The sequence below is a fragment of the Salvia splendens genome, chromosome 3, assembly GCF_004379255.2.
Source record: "Salvia splendens isolate huo1 chromosome 3, SspV2, whole genome shotgun sequence".
Lineage (NCBI taxonomy): Eukaryota > Viridiplantae > Streptophyta > Magnoliopsida > Lamiales > Lamiaceae > Salvia > Salvia splendens.
This window is the reverse complement of record NC_056034.1, coordinates 42918909-42938584: the sequence shown is the minus strand read 5'-3', so window position 1 is coordinate 42938584 and position 19676 is coordinate 42918909. Positions and strand designations below refer to the sequence as shown.

The 19676-nt window shown below is 41.0% G+C and overlaps 2 protein-coding genes across 2 annotated transcripts; one reads left to right on the top strand and one right to left on the bottom strand.

The window, feature by feature from the left end:
- Positions 1-717: 717 nt before the first annotated feature.
- Positions 718-17657, top strand: LOC121796184 (dnaJ homolog subfamily C GRV2-like). Its single transcript, XM_042194948.1, has 22 exons — positions 718-1616; positions 3188-3421; positions 3566-3653; positions 3751-3959; positions 5202-5303; positions 5408-5470; positions 5928-8168; positions 8866-9228; positions 9833-9973; positions 10602-10994; positions 11160-11645; positions 12274-12497; positions 12602-12946; positions 13474-13768; positions 14237-14647; positions 14717-15062; positions 15135-15478; positions 15556-15993; positions 16087-16211; positions 16718-16841; positions 16988-17056; positions 17240-17657. Exons 1-22 carry the CDS (start codon positions 1161-1163, stop codon positions 17426-17428), a joined length of 7686 nt encoding a protein of 2561 aa, XP_042050882.1. The 5' UTR covers positions 718-1160; the 3' UTR covers positions 17429-17657.
- A 49-nt stretch (positions 17658-17706) lies between these two features.
- LOC121796185 (probable receptor-like protein kinase At5g20050) lies at positions 17707-19346 on the bottom strand. The gene has a single exon (XM_042194949.1). It carries the CDS (start codon positions 19062-19064, stop codon positions 17709-17711), a length of 1356 nt encoding a protein of 451 aa, XP_042050883.1. The 5' UTR covers positions 19065-19346; the 3' UTR covers positions 17707-17708.
- Positions 19347-19676: the final 330 nt, after the last annotated feature.

The following is a 19676-nucleotide window of genomic DNA, read 5'->3' as shown; positions in this document are numbered from 1 at the left end:
TCGACGATAGATCAGACGAGGTACCGCCGCCTGCTGTCGCCGCTGCTCCCTCTGCTGTAGCAGCCTATCTATCGCACCTTCCACAACGACCTCGATTTCATCCTCGCTATTACTGTCACTAGCCATTCTAGATATACTTGAAAATAGAGATGTAGAGAGAGAAACTTGTTAACACAAGTGATGCAAATAAAATGAAGTTCAACGAGCCGTATATATAGAGTTAAAAAAAAAATTCAAAAATCAAAAATACCGGACGACGACCGGACGTCCTACCCCCACCCCACAATGGCGCCCGTCCACTCGGACGTCCTACCTTGATGGGCGTATCCGACCCCTTTTGCCACAATGGCGGACGTCTGGTCGCCCGCCGCCGACGTCCGGTCACCCGTCACCGACGTCCGAGCCGGACGTCCGCCGCTGGAGATGCTCTTATATTAGTCAAAACATAATTTTGAAAATAAAAACTAAGTCTGGCATAGTCAAAAAATCATTTTTCTATTTTGAAATCTTCCATAATTGTATAATTATAAATCGACCTTATAATATTTCGGACAACACAAACATATCTCCACAATCAATCACATTATTTTTGTAATATAGTTTGTGATGGGACGAAAACAATATTATCCAAAATAAGTTATTTTCTGGGTGATTTAGGTCTCTGAATTTTAAAAAAAGAAACAAAAAATAATTTGAGAAAAACAAAAAAAAAGGTGGTGGGGGCACAGTAGCGTCGAGCATTGTGACTGTTTCAATCAAATTCTTCTTCAATTAAGTTTCTCCAATCTTCCGCAGATCAATTTCTTCCAATTACTTCCTTAATTTGATTCGAGCTCACTCTCAATTTCTTCTCATCGCCCCCAATTTCTAGCGCCTCGATTCGATTAATTTAATTTGTTAAGAGATCATTCGTTTTCGCCACAATCTTCTGATTAATTTACAGATGCTGATTGATTGGGTTTTTGAGGCGATCAGCTCTGCCGTCAGTTGAAATCTGATAGCTTGATTGACAAGTTAGGGTTTCCAGATTTGGAGCTCTGGGTGCCAATCAGTCGAGGCAGAGACCTCTGCCGTCATCATCTCCGGCAGGTGGATTATGGTTCTTCCTCCGCCCTAGTCGGCCGCGCCACCACTCTCTCCACTATCTCCCTGCTCCTCAGATGGACTTCGTCAGCCGCCACGCCGGCGCCCCCTCTGATAATCAGCCGCCTACTCCCTCCGCCTCCTCTGCTGCGCCGCCTGAAGAGCCCGAGTATCTGGCACGGTATGCCGTCGTTAAGCACTCGTGGCGCGGCCGTTACAAGAGAATTCTGTGCATATCCAATCACTCGATTATCACTCTGGATCCAGGCACGCTGGCCGTGACTAATTCGTATGATGTCGGTAGTGATTTTGAAGGAGCTACCCCGATCATTGGGAGGGACGAAACTTCCATTGAGTTTAATATCAGTGTGCGGACTGATGGCCGTGGGAAGTTTAAAGCGATGAAGTTTTCTTCCAAGTATAGGGCGAGTATATTGACTGAACTGCAGCGGATTAGAGGGAACAGAATCGCTGTTGTGGGGGAGTTCCCTGTTCTTCATCTACGAAGGCGGACCTCGGAATGGATCCCTCTTGTAAGTTTTATTATTACTGCTTTCTTTTCTCTGACTTGCTTTGATGATTTACATGCTATTTATCGGTTTCATTTTGAGTTTCCCTTGATTACCAGCTTAACTATACAATCTTTTTTTTCTTGTTGAGGATTGATATTGTCAGAGTTGGTGCAAATGGGTGGAAATTTTTACTGATTGAAGTTTTTCTCTAATGAATCCATTATGTATTGCTGGAATTAGAATTGGCTGCTTAGATAATAACATTTCAAACATTTGGTAACAGTAAGATATAGCAAACAGATCCAAAATATTGCAATATTTCCTCGTTTAGTGGCTTCACTACCTTTTTACATTAAAGCGAAACAAAACCAGGGATGATATGCTGAAGGTTGAGGAGTATATTGAATACAGTATCAATTTCTGGGAGTGAAGAGCTGCAGTATTATTATCATCCAAATGGAGCTGTATATGTATCCCATCATTAGCTCTTGTACCATAGGAAGCTTACTCATGTAAGGAACAACTTTGGGAGAACTTATGCTTCCATGAATGCTCTTAATTTATGGTGAACTCTCATTCTGGTGCCTTGAATTTTTGTCGTGTGTGGAAAAAAATTCTTTGGTAGATGATATATACCTAATTTGTTATGTATTTTAGTGTCTATACTTCAAAGGCGACATTGAACTGAGAAGCATGTATCATGTGCTCCTCTATTGAATAAGTTTCTGTAGCAAATATTTGCATTCTCCTGTATGGTACTACCATAACTGAATAATAGGAGTATTTCTGGAGGCCATTACCGAACGACAGTAGATATCAATGTTGCACTTGTTTTGATTATTTCCTCTTATATTGGAGCTGTCTAGTTTTGTCCAGTTGGTGTTATGGGCATTCTTGCTACGGCAGTGCAGTTTCCTTTGTTAGGATAACTATTTGGCTTTGTAATTTGTAATTTTGTGATAGTTATTTAACTTAGTTGGCATTTTATACTATGTGGGTAACTGGGGCATTATTTTAGTTTTTTGTTCCAGCATATACTCTGGTAAGCATGGTGTCTACCTCTGACAAGAAAATGGTATTTTTCTTCTTGCTGCAACTGTTCGGGCTCTGTAGAAATTCATTGCAACTGAGGTTGAATTAAACTATTAAATACTAGCATTTGGCTGTTCACACAGGATACATTCCAACCTTGAGCAGAAAAATGTTCACTAACTCATTCATGGTTAGATTAATGACACTAAGATTTGAATACCTTCCCATGAAATTAGGTGACTGGGTATGTTCATTTCATGTGTATTATATAGCTTAAAAATAGACGAGAGTAGCAGGAGCAGGATGATAAAATTGAAAAGGATAAGAATGGCATGATAGCAGTTGCATTTGGTTACAGATAGATGAAGAATATTTACACTTGGAGCCTGCTTTTACTATGGTCAGAATCTTATGAGAAATAAGCAGCCATTGTTTCAGCTATTTTCGTACATTTCTGTTCCCCCCTTGTTACTAGGACATGTTGGTTTAGCTTTTATCATCTGAAGCTTGTCTATGCTAAAAAATGTGCACGATAATTATGTTAAAGTATTCCTCTGCAGAAAATGAAAGTCACTTACATTGGAGTTGAAGTGATTGACTTGAAGACTGGAGATCTTCGATGGTGTTTGGACTTCAGGGATATGGATTCTCCAGCCATACTTCTTCTCTCTGAAGCTTATGGGAGGAAAAATGGTGATAGTGGCGGGTTTGTTCTATGTTCTCTATATGGACGGAAATCTAAAGCATTTCAGGCTTCGTCAGGGACTTCAAATGCAACCATTATATCAAGTTTGGTATGCCAAATGTGTTTTGCTGGCATTGTCATATTTTAGCCTTACATGTTAATGTTTTAATGTTGTCAGAAAGCTATATAGGAGGGTAAATCTGTGTGTGGTTCTCTTATTTTAAGTTAATTTTCTTCAAACATTATTTTCCAGACTAAAACTGCAAATGCCATGGTCGGAGTTTCGTTAGTTGTTGATAACTCTCAGTCACTTACTATCACAGAATATGTGAAAAGAAGGGGTAAGATTTAACTTCAAGTTGTATGTTTGAACATTCAGCATATTGTGTCCTTATTTGATTTGAATGGATATTCTGATCTTAAACACATTACATGTAGGTAACGACGCTGTCGGGGCCCAAGAAACTCCTCTTGGTGGTTGGTTTGTTACAAGGTTGCGAACTGCTGCACATGGGATGCTACATTCTTCTGGCTTAAGCCTTGCAATTGGACCAAAAGGGGGACTTGGGGACTTGGGTGACGCTGTCTTTCGTCAACTTATCCTAACAAAAGCCTCACTTGTTGAAAGACGCCCAGAAAACTATGAAGTAAGTCCGTCTTTAGTAATGCATTTACTTAGGATCAAATGCTCTGAGCTTTCATGTGTTCTTTTCAAGGAGACATTCTTATCACCATAGAGAGGTGCCTACATTACCCTTTGAGAGAATAGTACCTTTTCACATTTGTTTATTAGGCTCCATATAAGCATTCGTGTAAAAATAATATTGGTGTCAAATTGCTGACCGTCTCTCCCTTACAGTCAGCTTTGATTTCAGTTGTAATCAAGAAAACCTTCCTAACATTGTAGGGAGCCTAATTAAAGAGAATAAGTGCTGCACACATTTGTATCTTGGTCTAACCATATATAATTCGTGTGAAAGAAATACTACCACCGTCCCACAAAGATTGTCTCACTTTGACCGGGCACGGGTTTTAAGAAATGTAATGAAAAATGAGTTGAAAAAGTTAGTGGAATGTGAGTCCTACTTTTATATTTAGTTTTATAATAAAATGTGAGTAGGAATGAGTTAGTGGAATATGGGGTCCACTACCAAAATTGGTAAAAAGTGAAATGGGACAAATTTTGTGGGACGGACGGAAATAGAAAAATGGGACAATCTTTGTGGGACGGAGGGAGTATCTGTATTCATTAATTGGTGCCAGAGGAATCTTCCCCTGTGCAGCTTTGGTTGCTCACTATTCGACATCGCTCCTCTTATGTTTAATTACTTTTATATTGGAATTTTCTTGTGGGCCACTCCTACTTAGTTAATCTGGTTTGTCACGTTTGTTCAATAATAATACTAGTGTTCCACTGCCATCTGATGTTTATATGCCCCCTCACGTGTTAGCAATTAATTGCTATTTAACCCACCCTATACACCTTTCTAATGCTACATGCCTGTAATACGTGAACTGGAGATTTTTTGTTTGGGGGCCTTTGTCCTGACTTCGATGCAATGTTGAATGACCACCTCATCCAGAATCTCAAGTTTGAAGGAAAACCATTTAATATTTTTTAACATTCCAAAAAATTAACTCTGACCAAATATGCATGAATCTTTCATTTTCTATCTCAAGTTGTAAAATTGGAAGAAACTGGTAGTGCACAGTCAGTGATGTTGGAGATTTTAATTTCCATGGAGCTGTGTGCAACTAGTGTCTATTTCATATGTTACTAAATATGATGATTGTAGTAATGCTTTGTCACGCTCTGGACAAATACTTCAAATGAGATATTTGACAGTTCATAAAGATTGAGTGGTCACATTCTCACTCAATTGGTGCAGGCTGTAATTGTTAGGCCCTTATCTTCAGTTAGTGCTCTTGTTCGATTTGCTGAGGAGCCACAGATGTTCGCTGTGGAATTTAATGATGGATGTCCCATTCACGTGAGTCCATTTGGTTTACTTGTGCACTATTTAAGGCTCCAATACTCTGGGTTTTAACGAAAAGGATTTGGAAGATTCATTCTTATCTGTTATAATTATTTCAGGTATATGCTAGCACGTCTCGTGATAGCTTGCTCGCAGCAGTTCTGGATGTGTTGCAAACTGAAGTAAGTGAAATTTGACCTGCAATTTTCCTCGTCTAATTTTTGGTTTCTAGTGTGCTAAACACCCAACACAATTGTTTCATTTCATTTTCACTACAATACCCATTTAAAAAGAAAAACTATAAAACCTAAAACCTTATATCATCAATCCCAGTCCTGTATGATTGCAGTTGGACCCACTACTTGGATATTGTTCTTTTCAAACCAACTGCTAATTTAAAGCAGGCCAGGCTACACTATAAAAGAAGTATCATCAACCGGACCTTTGTTTCTTAGTTGATTAACTAGTAATTAGAGAGTCTGACGGATTCCGGATGCATGCCTACTGATTTTGAATTGAAGTCAGTTTGACTAGTATTGCAGTGAAATTTTTTCTACATCCATTATTCATGGAAATTGGTTTTACATTAGCAATTATGTACAAAATATGTTCAGTGTGCTATGGCTTTGACTTGTGCAGGGTCAATGTCCAGTGCCTGTTTTGCCAAGGTTGACGATGCCTGGCCATCGGATTGATCCTCCTTGTGGCAGAGTTCAGTTATTATTTCCCCAGCAGCCACAGCGACCTGTTGCTGATATGGAATCCTCAACAATGCATTTAAAACACCTTGCAGCAGCTGCAAAAGATGCAGTGGCTGAAGGAGGCTCTATTCCTGGTTCAAGAGCTAAATTGTGGCGGAGGATAAGGGAATTTAATGCATGCATTCCATTTAGTGGAGTTCCCCCTACTGTTGAAGTACCTGAGGTGACTCTGATGGCATTGATCACATTGCTTCCTGCTGCTCCAAATCTCCCTCCAGAGTCCCTACCCTTGCCACCACCTTCGCCTAAAGCAGCTGCTACTGTAATTGGTTTCATTGGATGCTTACGCAGGTTGCTCACGTCAAAAAATGCTGCTTCGCGTGTGATGTCATTTCCTGCTGCTGTTGGACGAATCATGGGCCTGCTCAGAAATGGTTCTGAGGGAGTAGCTGCTGAATCGATAGGGCTTATTGCTATGCTTATTGGTGGTGGTCCAGGGGATACAGCTATGTTATCAGATACTAAGGGAGAACAACATGCAACAATAATGCATACAAAATCTGTACTATTTGCTGAACAGAGTAACCTGAATATTCTTGTTAACAGAATAAAACCTACCTCCGTTTCACCATTGTTATCAATGACCATTGTTGAAGTTCTCGAAGCTATGATATGCGAGCCACACTGTGAAACTACCCAGTACACAGTGTTTGTTGAATTACTGCGCCTCGTAGCTGGGCTGCGTCGTCGCTTGTTTGCATTATTTGGACATCCTGCAGAAAGTGTCCGAGAAACTGTGGCTGTAGTTATGCGTTCAATAGCAGAAGAAGATGCTGTTGCTGCTGAATCAATGAGAGATGCCGCTTTACGTGATGGTGCATTGCTGCGGCATCTATTACATGCATTCTACCTTCCTGCTGGTGAAAGACGTGATGTCAGCCGACAACTTGTTGCTTTGTGGGCAGATTCTTATCAACCTGCCCTTGGATTGTTGTCTAGGGTTCTACCACCTGGGCTGGTTGCATATTTGCACACTAGATCAAACGGAGCAGAAGATGAAGATATATCTAATCAGGAACTTTCCTTGATGAGTAAAAGACAGAGGCGATTACTCCAACGAAGAAGAAATCGTCCAGTTGGAATCCCCTCTCAAGGCCCAGGCTTGCCTTCTGTTAATGACACTGAAGGCACCGTACAAGAGCAAGTACAACAGATAAATGGACATGCATTTAGAGGATTAGAAGGATATCGCAACTTGGCAGATAATTCAGCTAGTGGGTACATTCCGCCTGTTCATCCTTCACGAATTCACCACAGTGACAACAATGATCTTCCTGCTGCAGTGGTCCCTCAAAGTGATCAGTCATCAGCTGTTGCTTCATCTGATAATTATGCAGCATTTGGGCCTACTGGAGCAAATGTCACGAGCAGACTTGACTCTGATATTGGTCCATCTAGCCCCCATAATTCAGGAATCCCTGCTCCTGCCCAGGTGGTTACAGAGAATGCACCAGTGGGGTGCGGAAGATTGCTATTAAATTGGCCTGGTTTTTGGAGAGCTTTTGGTCTTGACCACAATCGTGCTGACTTGATCTGGAATGAGCGTACTCGGCAGGAGTTGATGGAAGCTTTGCAGGCTGAGGTTCACAAATTAGATCTTGAGAAAGGAAGAACTGAAGATATTGTTCCTGGGGCTACATCCAAGGAAGCTGTGAGTGGGCAAGAGACCATGCCTCAGATATCATGGAACTATGCTGAATTTGCTGTTCGGTATCCTAGCCTGGCGAAGGAAGTTTGTGTCGGTCAATATTATCTGCGCCTGCTGCTTGAGAGTGGAGCTAGCGGTAGAGCTAAGGACTTTCCACTGCGTGACCCTGTTGCATTTTTCAGAGCACTTTATCATCGGTTCCTCTGTGATGCTGACACTGGGCTGACGGTAGATGGCGCTGTTCCTGATGAAATGGGTTCATCTGATGATTGGTGTGATTTGGGAAGATTAGATGGTTTTGGCGGAGGGGGTGGTTCCTTAGTCAGGGAGCTCTGTGCAAGAGCGATGGCAATTGTATATGAGCAACATTATACCTTGGTAGGACCATTCGAAGGCACTGCACATGTTACAGTACTAGTGGATCGAACAAATGATAGAGCTCTAAGACACCGGCTTCTTCTCCTTTTAAAGGTAAGTCAGTGCACTACTCCAGTTCCTTTCCTTTAACCACTGTAGAAATTAAAAATATCAAACTCAAAATTCTGGTAAAAAGATTTAAGCTAGAAAGACATAAACAGTCTACAAATTAGGGTGTAGCCTTTTACGTCCTTCTCATCCTATTGGAGTTGGTACCAAAAGAAACTTGGGCTATTATATAGTTGTCTTTGCAATTCATTTACATACTAGAACAAATGTAGAATCGAAGGCTAAAAGTTCAGCAATTTTGGCATGTATTAGATTTTGAACACGCATTTATGGACTCAATCAATCCGGAGTCTAACTACACAGTCATGGTTTTTATTACAACACCCAATTGAGTTGAAAAAGGGACTCATGGAACCTGCCACGAAATTCCCACATTATTTTTTGTTGATGTTCATGTTCGGTGTAAGGGAGGCACAGTGCAATACTCACATGAAATAGTGAAGCTTGTTACTCATACTCACTTATGCATGCTTAACTTTGCTACTTTTGACTGTCATGAAAATTTCATTTTCTATATTTAGTTCCTCATTTTAACCTTAATATTTGTTGCCAACCTATTTATCTCTCTTGTTTGCAATTGATCTGTTGCTTTACCTGTACTGGATCAGAGCACGACTATTATAATTAAAACTTTGAATATCTGGATATCTTTAAGCTAATTCCATTTCTGCTTCTGGTTTAGGTTTTGATGAAAGTTCTTTCGAATGTGGAGGCATGTGTTTTGGTTGGAGGATGTGTGCTTGCTGTTGATTTACTAACCGTTGTCCACGAGGCTTCAGAAAGAACTGCTATACCATTGCAATCTAACCTAATTGCTGCTACTGCTTTCATGGAACCCTTGAAAGAATGGATGGTCACCGACAAGAACAATACCCAAGTTGGGCCCGTTGAGAAGGACACTGTTAGAAGGTTTTGGTCAAAAAATGAAATTGACTGGACGACCAGATGCTGGGCATCAGGGATGCCTGACTGGAAGAGACTAAGAGACATCCGTGAGCTTAGGTGGGCAATGGATGTTCGAGTTCCTGTTCTTACTCCAGTTCAGGTATAGCATTATAGAGCATGGTAATGATGTCAACTACATGAATTTTTGTTGTTTTTTATTTACTTCGAAAATCAATATGACTCCAAGAGCTTATAAGATGTTTGAAGGAGTTAAGGAGCTTGTAAGCTCAGCCAAACACCCTCTTAGTATAATTTTCCTCACCATGCGATAAATTCTTTAAGTGAACTGGTTTCAATTCCTGCGTGAAATGGTTCTAGGTTCAGTCATCAGTCTACAGCAAGCAGTCTAAGAACCTCTGGAGTACCTTCATTCAAGTCATGGATTTAGCCAATACATGTTAGTATTAGGTACTGACACTTTCTATACAAACTTTTAAAAAACCTATAAATAAAAAACACAGAATTTTAACCATTGTCTGTACTTATTTACCATATTTGTTGTTAATATAATAAATATGTTTAAGAGTTTCCTTTTACGCTATACATGTAGGCTTAGGAAATCTAGGAGTCAAGCAGAGCCTTGGCAAGAGGATTAGATAGCATTAGTTTGAACGTTGTTCAGTCATTTGATGTATCTGAACTGTAGTTGTGTTGCTTGGTTTATAGTGTACCTAAAATGTATTGGTACTTGGTACCTTGTGCAGGTAGCAGAGGTGGCACTTTCCATATTACACAGCATGGTAGCTGCTCATTCAGATATCGATGATGCAGGAGAGATTGTTACTCCGACACCTAGAGTAAAGGGAATCTTGTCAAGTCCACGTTGTCTTCCACATATAGCTCAGGTGATATTATTGTGCCGTCCTTGAATTGGTCATCTGCAGGTGTCTGTATTTGTCCTCAGATAATATGTGCTCGTTAATGTTGGAATCCTGTAAATTGCTAAAGCTACTTATTTTCCTATCTTTGATTTATATAACCTGTTAATCTGAAATAGGAGGTTACAGAAAAATAAAAAGGTCAAAAGTGCTAATCTCACGCCACCACCCGTTATTAAAAAGAGTTCATCCGAGGCTTTAATTTATAGTAATTTGCTTGCATGAAAGGGGGTTATCACATATGGAGTATATTTTTCTGACAAACTATAGAGACTGCAAGGATTTGTTTCTACTATGGCTTTCCTCATCATCCCTTTTTGTTTAAATTCCTTTGTCATTAATATTCCTCTTTGGTATCTTACTGAAAAATATCAGCTTTTAAATTTGGTAAACTTTCAATGGTATCTTTGTTTAGGAGGTGGCCTTACTCATTTTCTTCATCTTCTTTTAGATTATATATGCATTCATAACTGTTGATTTTTGAGCAGTTTCTTTTTTTTTCCCTGATTGCAGCGTGGTGAACGTTAATTGTATTTCAAATTGCTACCTTCATCTATCTTATAGAACATTTTTACCTGAATAATATCTAATGCAGGCTTTGCTTTCTGGTGAACCAACCATAGTTGAGGCTGCCGCTGCTTTGCTTAAGGCTATAGTTACCAGGAATCCCAAAGCCATGATAAGATTATACAGTACAGGCGCCTTTTATTTTGCCCTGGCGTATCCTGGATCTAATCTTCATTCAATTGCCCAGCTTTTCTCTATGACTCATGTTCACCAAGCTTTTCATGGAGGGGAGGAAGCTGCAGTCTCCTCTTCTCTACCTTTGGCGAAACGAAGTGTTCTGGGGGGCCTCTTACCTGAGTCATTGCTCTATGTACTGGAACGTAGTGGGCCAGTTGCTTTTGCAGCAGCAATGGTCTCTGATTCAGACACTCCTGAAATTATTTGGACACATAAGATGCGAGCAGAGAATCTAATATGCCAGGTAGTGCTATTCCTGCAATTAGGATTCTGAGATCCTCTTAATCATGCAAAACCATTCTCTATAGAATTTAATTAATATTATGGAATATATACTGCTGGTATTATCCTAGAAGCTCATAAGTAATACATCTAATAGTAATATCAATTATGGTTTTATTTTTTATAGGTTCTGCAGCATCTTGGTGATTTCCCTCAGAAATTGTCACAACATTGCCATTCCTTATATGATTATGCTCCAATGCCCCCAGTTACATATCCAGAGCTGAAGGATGAAATGTGGTGTCACCGTTATTATCTTAGAAACTTATGTGATGAAATTAGATTTCCTAGTTGGCCAATTGTTGAACATGTTGAGTTTTTGCAATCATTGCTGGTAATGTGGCGAGAGGAATTAACCCGAAGGCCAATGGATCTTTCTGAAGAAGAAGCTTGTAGGATACTGGAGATTTCAATTGAAGAAGTGACCAGGGATGATGCCCCTACAAAACGAGGATTTGGATCACTTGAGGACATATCAAAGCAGATCGAGAATATTGACGAGGAGAAGCTCAAAAGACAGTATAGAAAACTTGCAATGAAATATCATCCAGACAAAAATCCTGAAGGGAGAGAGAAGTTTCTAGGAGTGCAAAAAGCTTATGAATGCCTGCAGGTACGTTCAAGATTAAAATCTTAATCTATTCATCAGATCGGCAACTGCATCTATTTTTTAAACCAAAATGGAACTGAACAGATAACCAGGTCTCATAATTGTAAAATAAAAACAAAATGGAAATTAGAAGATACTGGCGTCCTATAGTTTTGTGATTTCAGTTTGGTCCAATAAAGATGGTGTCAAGGGACTGGGGTAAAAACTAGAGAAATTTAAGATTTGTGTCTGTTACCACTTATCAACCATCGACAGGTGGAGCATATTTCTTATTTTCATTCTTTATTATCGTCAATTGAGACTAAAAATACTAGCATTTAGTGAGTTACACAAATACTTTTCAGATATTGTCCAGAAGTTTTACATTGGTTAGAGTGCTGCTCTTGCAAATTTAGCTTACTTTTAAACTGTTCATATCAAGAAGAGAGATGGTGTCCTAGCTGATGGTGATATTTTAAGTTGGGACATTTGCTAAACACCTTATCATAGATGATACCAAATTAATAAAAATGTTTTGTATGGGCTGAGGGTGCATTTGGATTATATATCTATAATTTGGTAATTACCTAGGTCATTTTGCATAGTATTTCACTATCTTTTCTTAATCAAATGCTGTATTCATCCTCTTCAGGCAACTATGCAAGGGTTGCAGGGACCTCAAACTTGGAGGTTGTTGCTTCTCTTAAAGGGCCAATGTATCCTATACAGGCGTTATGGGACTGTCTTGATGCCGTTCAAATATGCTGGGTATCCAATGCTGTTAAATGCCATTACAGTGGATAAAGATGATACTAATTTTCTTTCTTCTGATCGAGCACCTCTCTTAATTGCAGCCTCGGAGCTTGTTTGGCTGACGTAAACTTACTCTTCCATTTAGTTTCCATATCGTTGTTGTTTGCAAATACTCTCCACTTTATTTATTCAGCTCACACAATCTTTACAATGTGTACCTAATTTAGGTGTGGTTCCTCTTCATTGAATGGTGAAGAGCTTGTGAGGGATGGTGGAATACCACTTCTTGCTACTCTTCTTTCTCGATGCACGTGTGTGGTCCAACCGACGACTCCTTCCAGTGAACCATCTGCCACTATTGTTGCCAACATAATGCAAACATTTTCTGTCATAAGTCAGTTTGAAAGTGCCAGAACAGAAATGCTTGAGTTCTCTGGTTTAGTTGATGACATTGTTCATTGCACAGAACTTGAGCTGGTGCCAGCAGCTGTTGATGCTGCGCTTCAGACTATTGCTCATGTTTCTATCTCCTCCGAATTTCAAACTGCTCTTTTGAAGGCTGGTGCCCTCTGGTAAGTGGGATTATGTAATGATTATGATGTCTAGGTTCATGTCTTTATCTAAGTTCTACAAGTTCCATTTGTCTGGATGTTTTCAAGAAATTAGGGTTAGATGATTGGGATTTTTATGATTAATTATGCATTTTCTATGATGATCTTTGATTGCTCCCTGATTTTGATGCTCTTAGCGATAATTTTTTTATGGCAACTGTACTTATGGACCATGGTGCTCTTCTCTCTAGCTTCTCTGCTAATGGAATAGGCTTTGTTTAGATTTTCTTGGAAGGAAGTTTACTGTAAAATGTCTCATATTCTATTATTGAGAATAAGTAGCTCTTTGAACTGTGGTGTTGAATTTCGTTAGAGGGCTGTTCTTTGAAAGACCCATGCATGAAGCTGCAGTTGATGAACAATGGCAATTTGTAGTTCATTGCAGTAGTTGCCTGATGCATCTTGTGTTTCTGGTGAAAGGCTGTTTTTTTCCGAGTCCATTCCATTTCAGATGTGGTCTTATAGAGTTGACTTTTTTGCATGTTCAGGTACCTAATACCGTTATTGCTTCAGTATGATTCAACAGCTGGGGAATCAGATAAGACTGGTGCTCATGGTGTTGGTACTAGTGTTCAAATAGCAAAAAATTCACATGCTGTTCAGGCATCTAATGCCTTGTCAAGGCTTAGCGGTTTGGGCAGCAGTGACTCTCCGGCACCCTATAATGAAGCTGCAGCTGATGCCCTTAAAGCTTTGCTGACTCCTAAACTTGCAAGCATGCTGAAAGAGAACTCACCCAAAGATCTCTTGTCCATATTAAACTCAAACTTGGAATCTCCTGAGGTAAGAGAACTCACCCGAAGATCTCTTGTCCTTCAGTTTCTCAAGGAGTAGCTTTCTTTCTTTCTTGCATCGTAATTGTATTAGTTTAACTTGTGATTGTGAAATTCCATGGAATTCTTATTGGATGTGTTTTCAGATGCCTTGATGTGTAGAAATTTTTTATCAGAAGCAGAAAAGTGAGATAGGATAGAACCCCTTGCAATATATTTTACACATTTTTGCTATTGCTAAGCCCAAACATATGCCTACGAAGTCTTTTAGGCTTTAATTACTTGGTATGAAGCTCCCATAACAATTCTATGAGTGATTTGAATTCGAACATTTGTTAGTTAGCATTTCATTATCTAGATTTGAAGTGTCACAACACAAATGAATGTTGTATGGAGCTGCATGTCAAGTGGTCTGTTGTGTGTGCCATATTTGATGTACATAGAGCATGATGCAACCTGTCTTTATATTGTTTTGCAGATAATCTGGAATTCCTCCACTCGAGCAGAACTGTTGAATTTTGTGGAGGAGCAGAGTGCAAGCCTCAGACAAGAGGGCTCATGTGAACTGAGAGATTCACATTCCTTTCTTTATGAAGCAATATCTAAGGAACTGTATATTGGCAATGTATACTTGAGAGTCTATAATGATCAACCAGATTCTGAACTTACTGAACCTGAGAGTTTCTGTCTTGCCCTAGTTGATTATATATCACATCTTGTGCATAATGCACCTGCTGCAATTAATCAAGTTAATGGTGATGAATCCACTGAATCATCTGGCGAGCATCCCTCCTCTGATGATTCTTCACCATCTGTTGATGGGAAGCCTACAAACAGGGAGGAAACTGAGTTAATAAAGAATCTCCAATATGGTCTGATATCTCTCCAGGTACAAATTGGGCTGTTTTTGTTTATTTCAACACTTGAGCGATATCTGATTTTTTTTCTGTAAATGCAGCACTTATTGACGAAAAATCCCAATTTAGCTTCTGTTGTGTCTTCAAAGGAAAAGTTAAAACCCCTCTTCGAGTGTTTTTCTCTTCCTGCTGCTTCTACAAGCAACATTCCCCAGCTTTGTTTAATTGTGCTATCACGCTTGACAACATTTGCCCCTTGCTTGGAGGCTATGGTCGCAGATACCTCGAGTTTGCTTACATTACTACAGATGCTTCATTCATCTCCCAGCTGTCGAGAAGGAGCTCTGCATGTCCTCTATGCCTTGGCAAGCACACCAGAACTTGCATGGGCAGCTGCTAAGCATGGTGGGGTTGTTTTCATTCTAGAGGTGCTCTTGCCAATAAAAGGTATACTGATCTGACACATGGTTATTTCTTTGAAAGGTTTCTGTCTTGCTTCTAAATAGAAATTCTCTGCAGAAGAGATTCCGTTGCAGCAAAGAGCGGCAGCGGCTTCATTACTAGGAAAGCTTGTTGGGCAGACAATGCATGGGCCCAGAGTTGCAATAGCCCTGGCTAGATTTCTTCCTGATGGCCTCGTCTCTCTGATCAGGGATGGTCCTGGTGAAGCAGTTGTCCTTGCACTTGAGCAAACAACGGAAACTCCAGAACTTGTTTGGACCCCAGCAATGGCAGCATCTTTATCTGCACAACTTGCGACTATGGCTTCAGATCTGTATCGTGAACAGGTGAAAGGGCATCTTGTTGATTGGGATGCACCCGAACATGCCTCTGGCCAACAGGAAATGAGAGATGAACCTCAGGTATAACTGTTGTATTTTCAGTGTACTCAAGGATGATTGGTTATATCTAATGACTTGCATTGTTGATTTCCATCTAGGTTGGAGGAATATATGTCCGGTTATTCCTGAAAGACCCCAAATTTCCTCTTAGAAATCCCAAAAGGTTTCTCGAGGGTTTGCTGGATCAGTACCTATCATCAATTGCAGCCACACACTATGATGGCCAAACTGTTGACCCTGAGCTTCCTCTACTTCTTTCTGCTGCCCTGGTCTCTTTGCTGAGAGTGTACCCTGCTCTCGCAGATCATGTTGGATATCTTGGTTATGTGCCCAAACTCGTGTCTGCAGTGGCTTATGAAGCTAGTAGAGAGTCAATGGCTTCAGATACCTATTCATCTGATGATGATACTCCCCAACAAAATATACAGACCCCTCAGGAGCGTGTTCGCCTTAGCTGTTTGCGTGTTCTGCACCAACTTGCAGGCAGCACCACTTGTGCAGAAGCTATGGCAGCCACCAGTGCGGGAATGCCTCAGGTATGTGGTGGGTTTGACTTTTTACTGCACACAAAATAACTGGATAAACATCTAGTAACAAGTTTCCTTTCACATGGCTGATCTTTAATGCAGGTAGTTCCACTTTTAATGAAAGCTATCGGTTGGCAAGGTGGAAGTATCCTTGCTCTTGAAACCTTGAAGCGTGTTGTAGTTGCGGGAAACCGAGCAAGAGATGCACTTGTTGCACAGGGTCTCAAGTGAGTATCTATCTATACAGGAGTATAACATATACTCCCTCCGTCACTTAAAAATATTACTATTTCCATTTTAGTTCGTCTCTGAGCTTTCTGTTTAGGAAACTTCTTTCTCTCTAATGAGGTGGACTTATTCTCCACTAACAAAACTTCAATCACTTTTTTTTCTCTCTCCCTTACTTTACCAATTGTGCATTAAAATCCGTGCCCCTTCAAAAGTTAATATTTTTAAGGGACGGATGGAGTATTCGTTATGTACTTATGCCTATGAAATGTGCTAGTTGAATCAGGGAAACTACCATCCACATAAATCAATCTGTCCTATGATTACTTCTAATCAGTGCATTATATAATGAGACATTATGCAGTTAGTTGCTATTGTTACAATGCAGAAAATAAGTATAAAGATAATGCAACATCACTCTACTAGCACCGGGTTGTAGGTCGTATATTCTTGAAGTTGCACTGCCAGTATGATTTAATATTGATACGTGATATCATTTCTGTAGGGTTGGTCTTGTCGAAGTCCTTCTTGGCCTTCTCGATTGGCGAGCTGGAGGAAGAAGTGAGCTCTTTGCGCAGATGAAATGGAATGAGTCTGAAGCAGCGATTGGCAGGGTTCTCGCAATCGAGGTCAGAATCTAACAAAATTGATTGATAGGCTACTGATATTGATGTTTTGATTATTGAATACTCCTATATCCTATAACTGGCGATGTTAGTTTTCAGTGTGACGACCTTTGATAATAATCATTAACCTTTAAATTGTTTATATTTAGGTTTTACATGCATTTGCAGCAGAAGGGGCGTATTGTACCAAAGTGCGTGCTATACTAGATGCCTCAAGTGTAAGTTGCAACTCCTCAATCTTTCCTATTTTGCATACTATTTTACAATCTAGACCTCAAGACACACTGTATCGAGTCATTGTTGTGAAACAACGCTGGGTTTCGACAAACACGTCTCCCTCCATATGTATTTAACTAAAAGGGGAGGTTGATGGACTTGCCTTGTACAATAACACAATGCAGGTATGGAATGCCTATAAAGATCAGAGGCATGATCTGTTTCTCCCTTCAAATGCTCAAACTTCACCTGCGGGAGTTGCCGGTCTCATCGAGAGTTCGTCATCCAGGCTTACGTACGCAATCGCAGCACCTCCATCACATTCAACTCAATCCAAGCCCCCTACCACAGATTCAAATGGAAGCCAAGGCTAGAGACACCGCAATATTTATTCTATATATAGACTTGGCTCAGGCAAGAATGATGAGAAAAAGGCATTTTGTATTCATTTTTTCCCTTTGTATAGCAAAATGTACAGTTCTGATCTCTTTCCATGTCTTGTTTGTCATCATTTTTGTATAGTACAGCAGTTGAGATGATGACTGTGTGTATTTCAAAACCAAAGTTGTAATACATCCATTTTCACAGTTGGTGACCTCAAAAGCCTATGATTCTTGTTTTATAAATGGCAAAATTGTTGTACCGTTTTCCGACTCAACGTCCCGACATCACGGAGAAGGCCATCGAGTAATCCGACGACGACGGATTACCGTGATCCACCGTCGCACCCCTCGGCTGGCGGCGATGATTATCCGTCCTTCCATCGTCGTCGTCCTCATCATCGGACAAGAGATCCACGACGAGCATCTGCGTGTGGGGCGCCTCCTGCACCAGCCTCCGCCCCTCGAGCATCTCGACCACCTCGGCCATGGTTGGCCTCGTCCTCGGCTTCTCCTGTATGCACCACAGCGCCACCCCGACCATCCGCCGCAACTCCCTCTCATCCACTCCTGAACCCTCCACCAACAACCGATCATCCACAATCTCCATCAGCTTCCCTTCCTTCAATTTCTCAACCACAATCCTCGGAAAGAACTGAAACTTCTTCTTCGAGTGATGCCCTTTGTCAAGAACAGTTATGCATCTCCTTCCCCCAATCATCTCCATCAGCACCATTCCGTAGCTGTAAACGTCGCATTTCTCCGATATTCCGTTTTCGAGAAGCCATTCCGGCGCGAGGTAGCCTCTGGTGCCGCGGATCGTCGTCATCTCCACTCGGCTCTCGTCTCTCCCCTTGAGCTTCGATAGTCCGAAATCGGAAACTAGGGCACGGTGATCGCCGTCGAGGAGTATATTCTCCGGCTTCACATCCAAATGCAGCACGCACGATCGGCAATCCTGGTGGAGATAAGATAGGGCTTTTGCTACATCCAATGCAACTCTGCATCTGAGGTTCCAGCTCAAGCAGCCGCTTCTCTGATTAGCCCTAATTTTGGGGAAAATCCAATTATCCAGCGATCCGTTGAATACGAATTCGTAGACGATGAATCGAGCTCCCTCGCGCGACGCAATGCAGTAGCCGAGGAGGCGAGCTAGGTTAACGTGCTGCACGCTGGCGATCGCGGCGACCTCGGCTTTGAACGCCTTCTCGCCGCGCTCGTCGCCGCCGTCGATCCGCTTGACGGCGACGGCGGTGCCGTCGCTGAGTATGCCTTTGTAGACGGAGCCGGATCCGCCGCGGCCGATTACCGCGCGGAAGCCGTCCGTCGCCTCCTCCAGCTCGCGGTGGCGGAATTTGGTCGGGACGCCGGCGACTTTGCGGAGGAAGCTGTAATCGATCCGCAGCTCGCGGCCCTGGAAGCTGAGCTGGTGCTCGAGCTGCCTGCGGCGGCTGTGGTAGCGAGTGCGGATCACGAAGATCGCGGCGACGGATAGAATGGCGGCGACGGCGGCGCCGCAGATGAGGTAGAAGGTCTTGGAGAGTTTGAGGGAGAGTCGAGCGATGACGATAGAGGTCAGGAGCAGCAGGATTATGGAGATGGAGATCAATATTGCTCTTTTGTCTTCCATTTTGGATCAAATTGTTTTGATGTCCTCCTCCATGATCAGAGCTTGGAATTTGAGAGGTAATCGATTGAATTCTTCATTTGAAAGACTTATTCCCAGTTTTTTGGTTTGACTGCTTCTTGATGAATCATGGACGTTGGCCTACTCTCATTAGTCATTACTATAGAAAATGATGTTTTATTTTAAAATAAAGAGGGAGTTGAGATGCGTATTTATTAATATTAGATCGAAATATTGAATTGATCAGACTTTTTTATTGGATTCATGAATTGATATAGAAAGTTTTATTTAGTTGTGCAAGTTGCATATTCATATACTCTATATATCTATCTGTACATGCGACTTGATTCTCTTCAATTTCATAAATTATTATCACAAAGCCAATATATTCGCAATAGAGATTGGATTGACGGCACTGAAAACGCAAGATTTTATTTTGAAGTGCTTTAGATCTACATTTTATGATGACCAACAAAGAAGTCTTCAACTAATTATGTTTCCATTTTTAGTAATGAGTCATCTTGGTTGAGACAATCAAAAAAAGAAAATGGGTCATCTTTAATGGGACGAAGGGAGTAGGAAACAATGTTCTTTTACCACACAAGAAAGATAGAC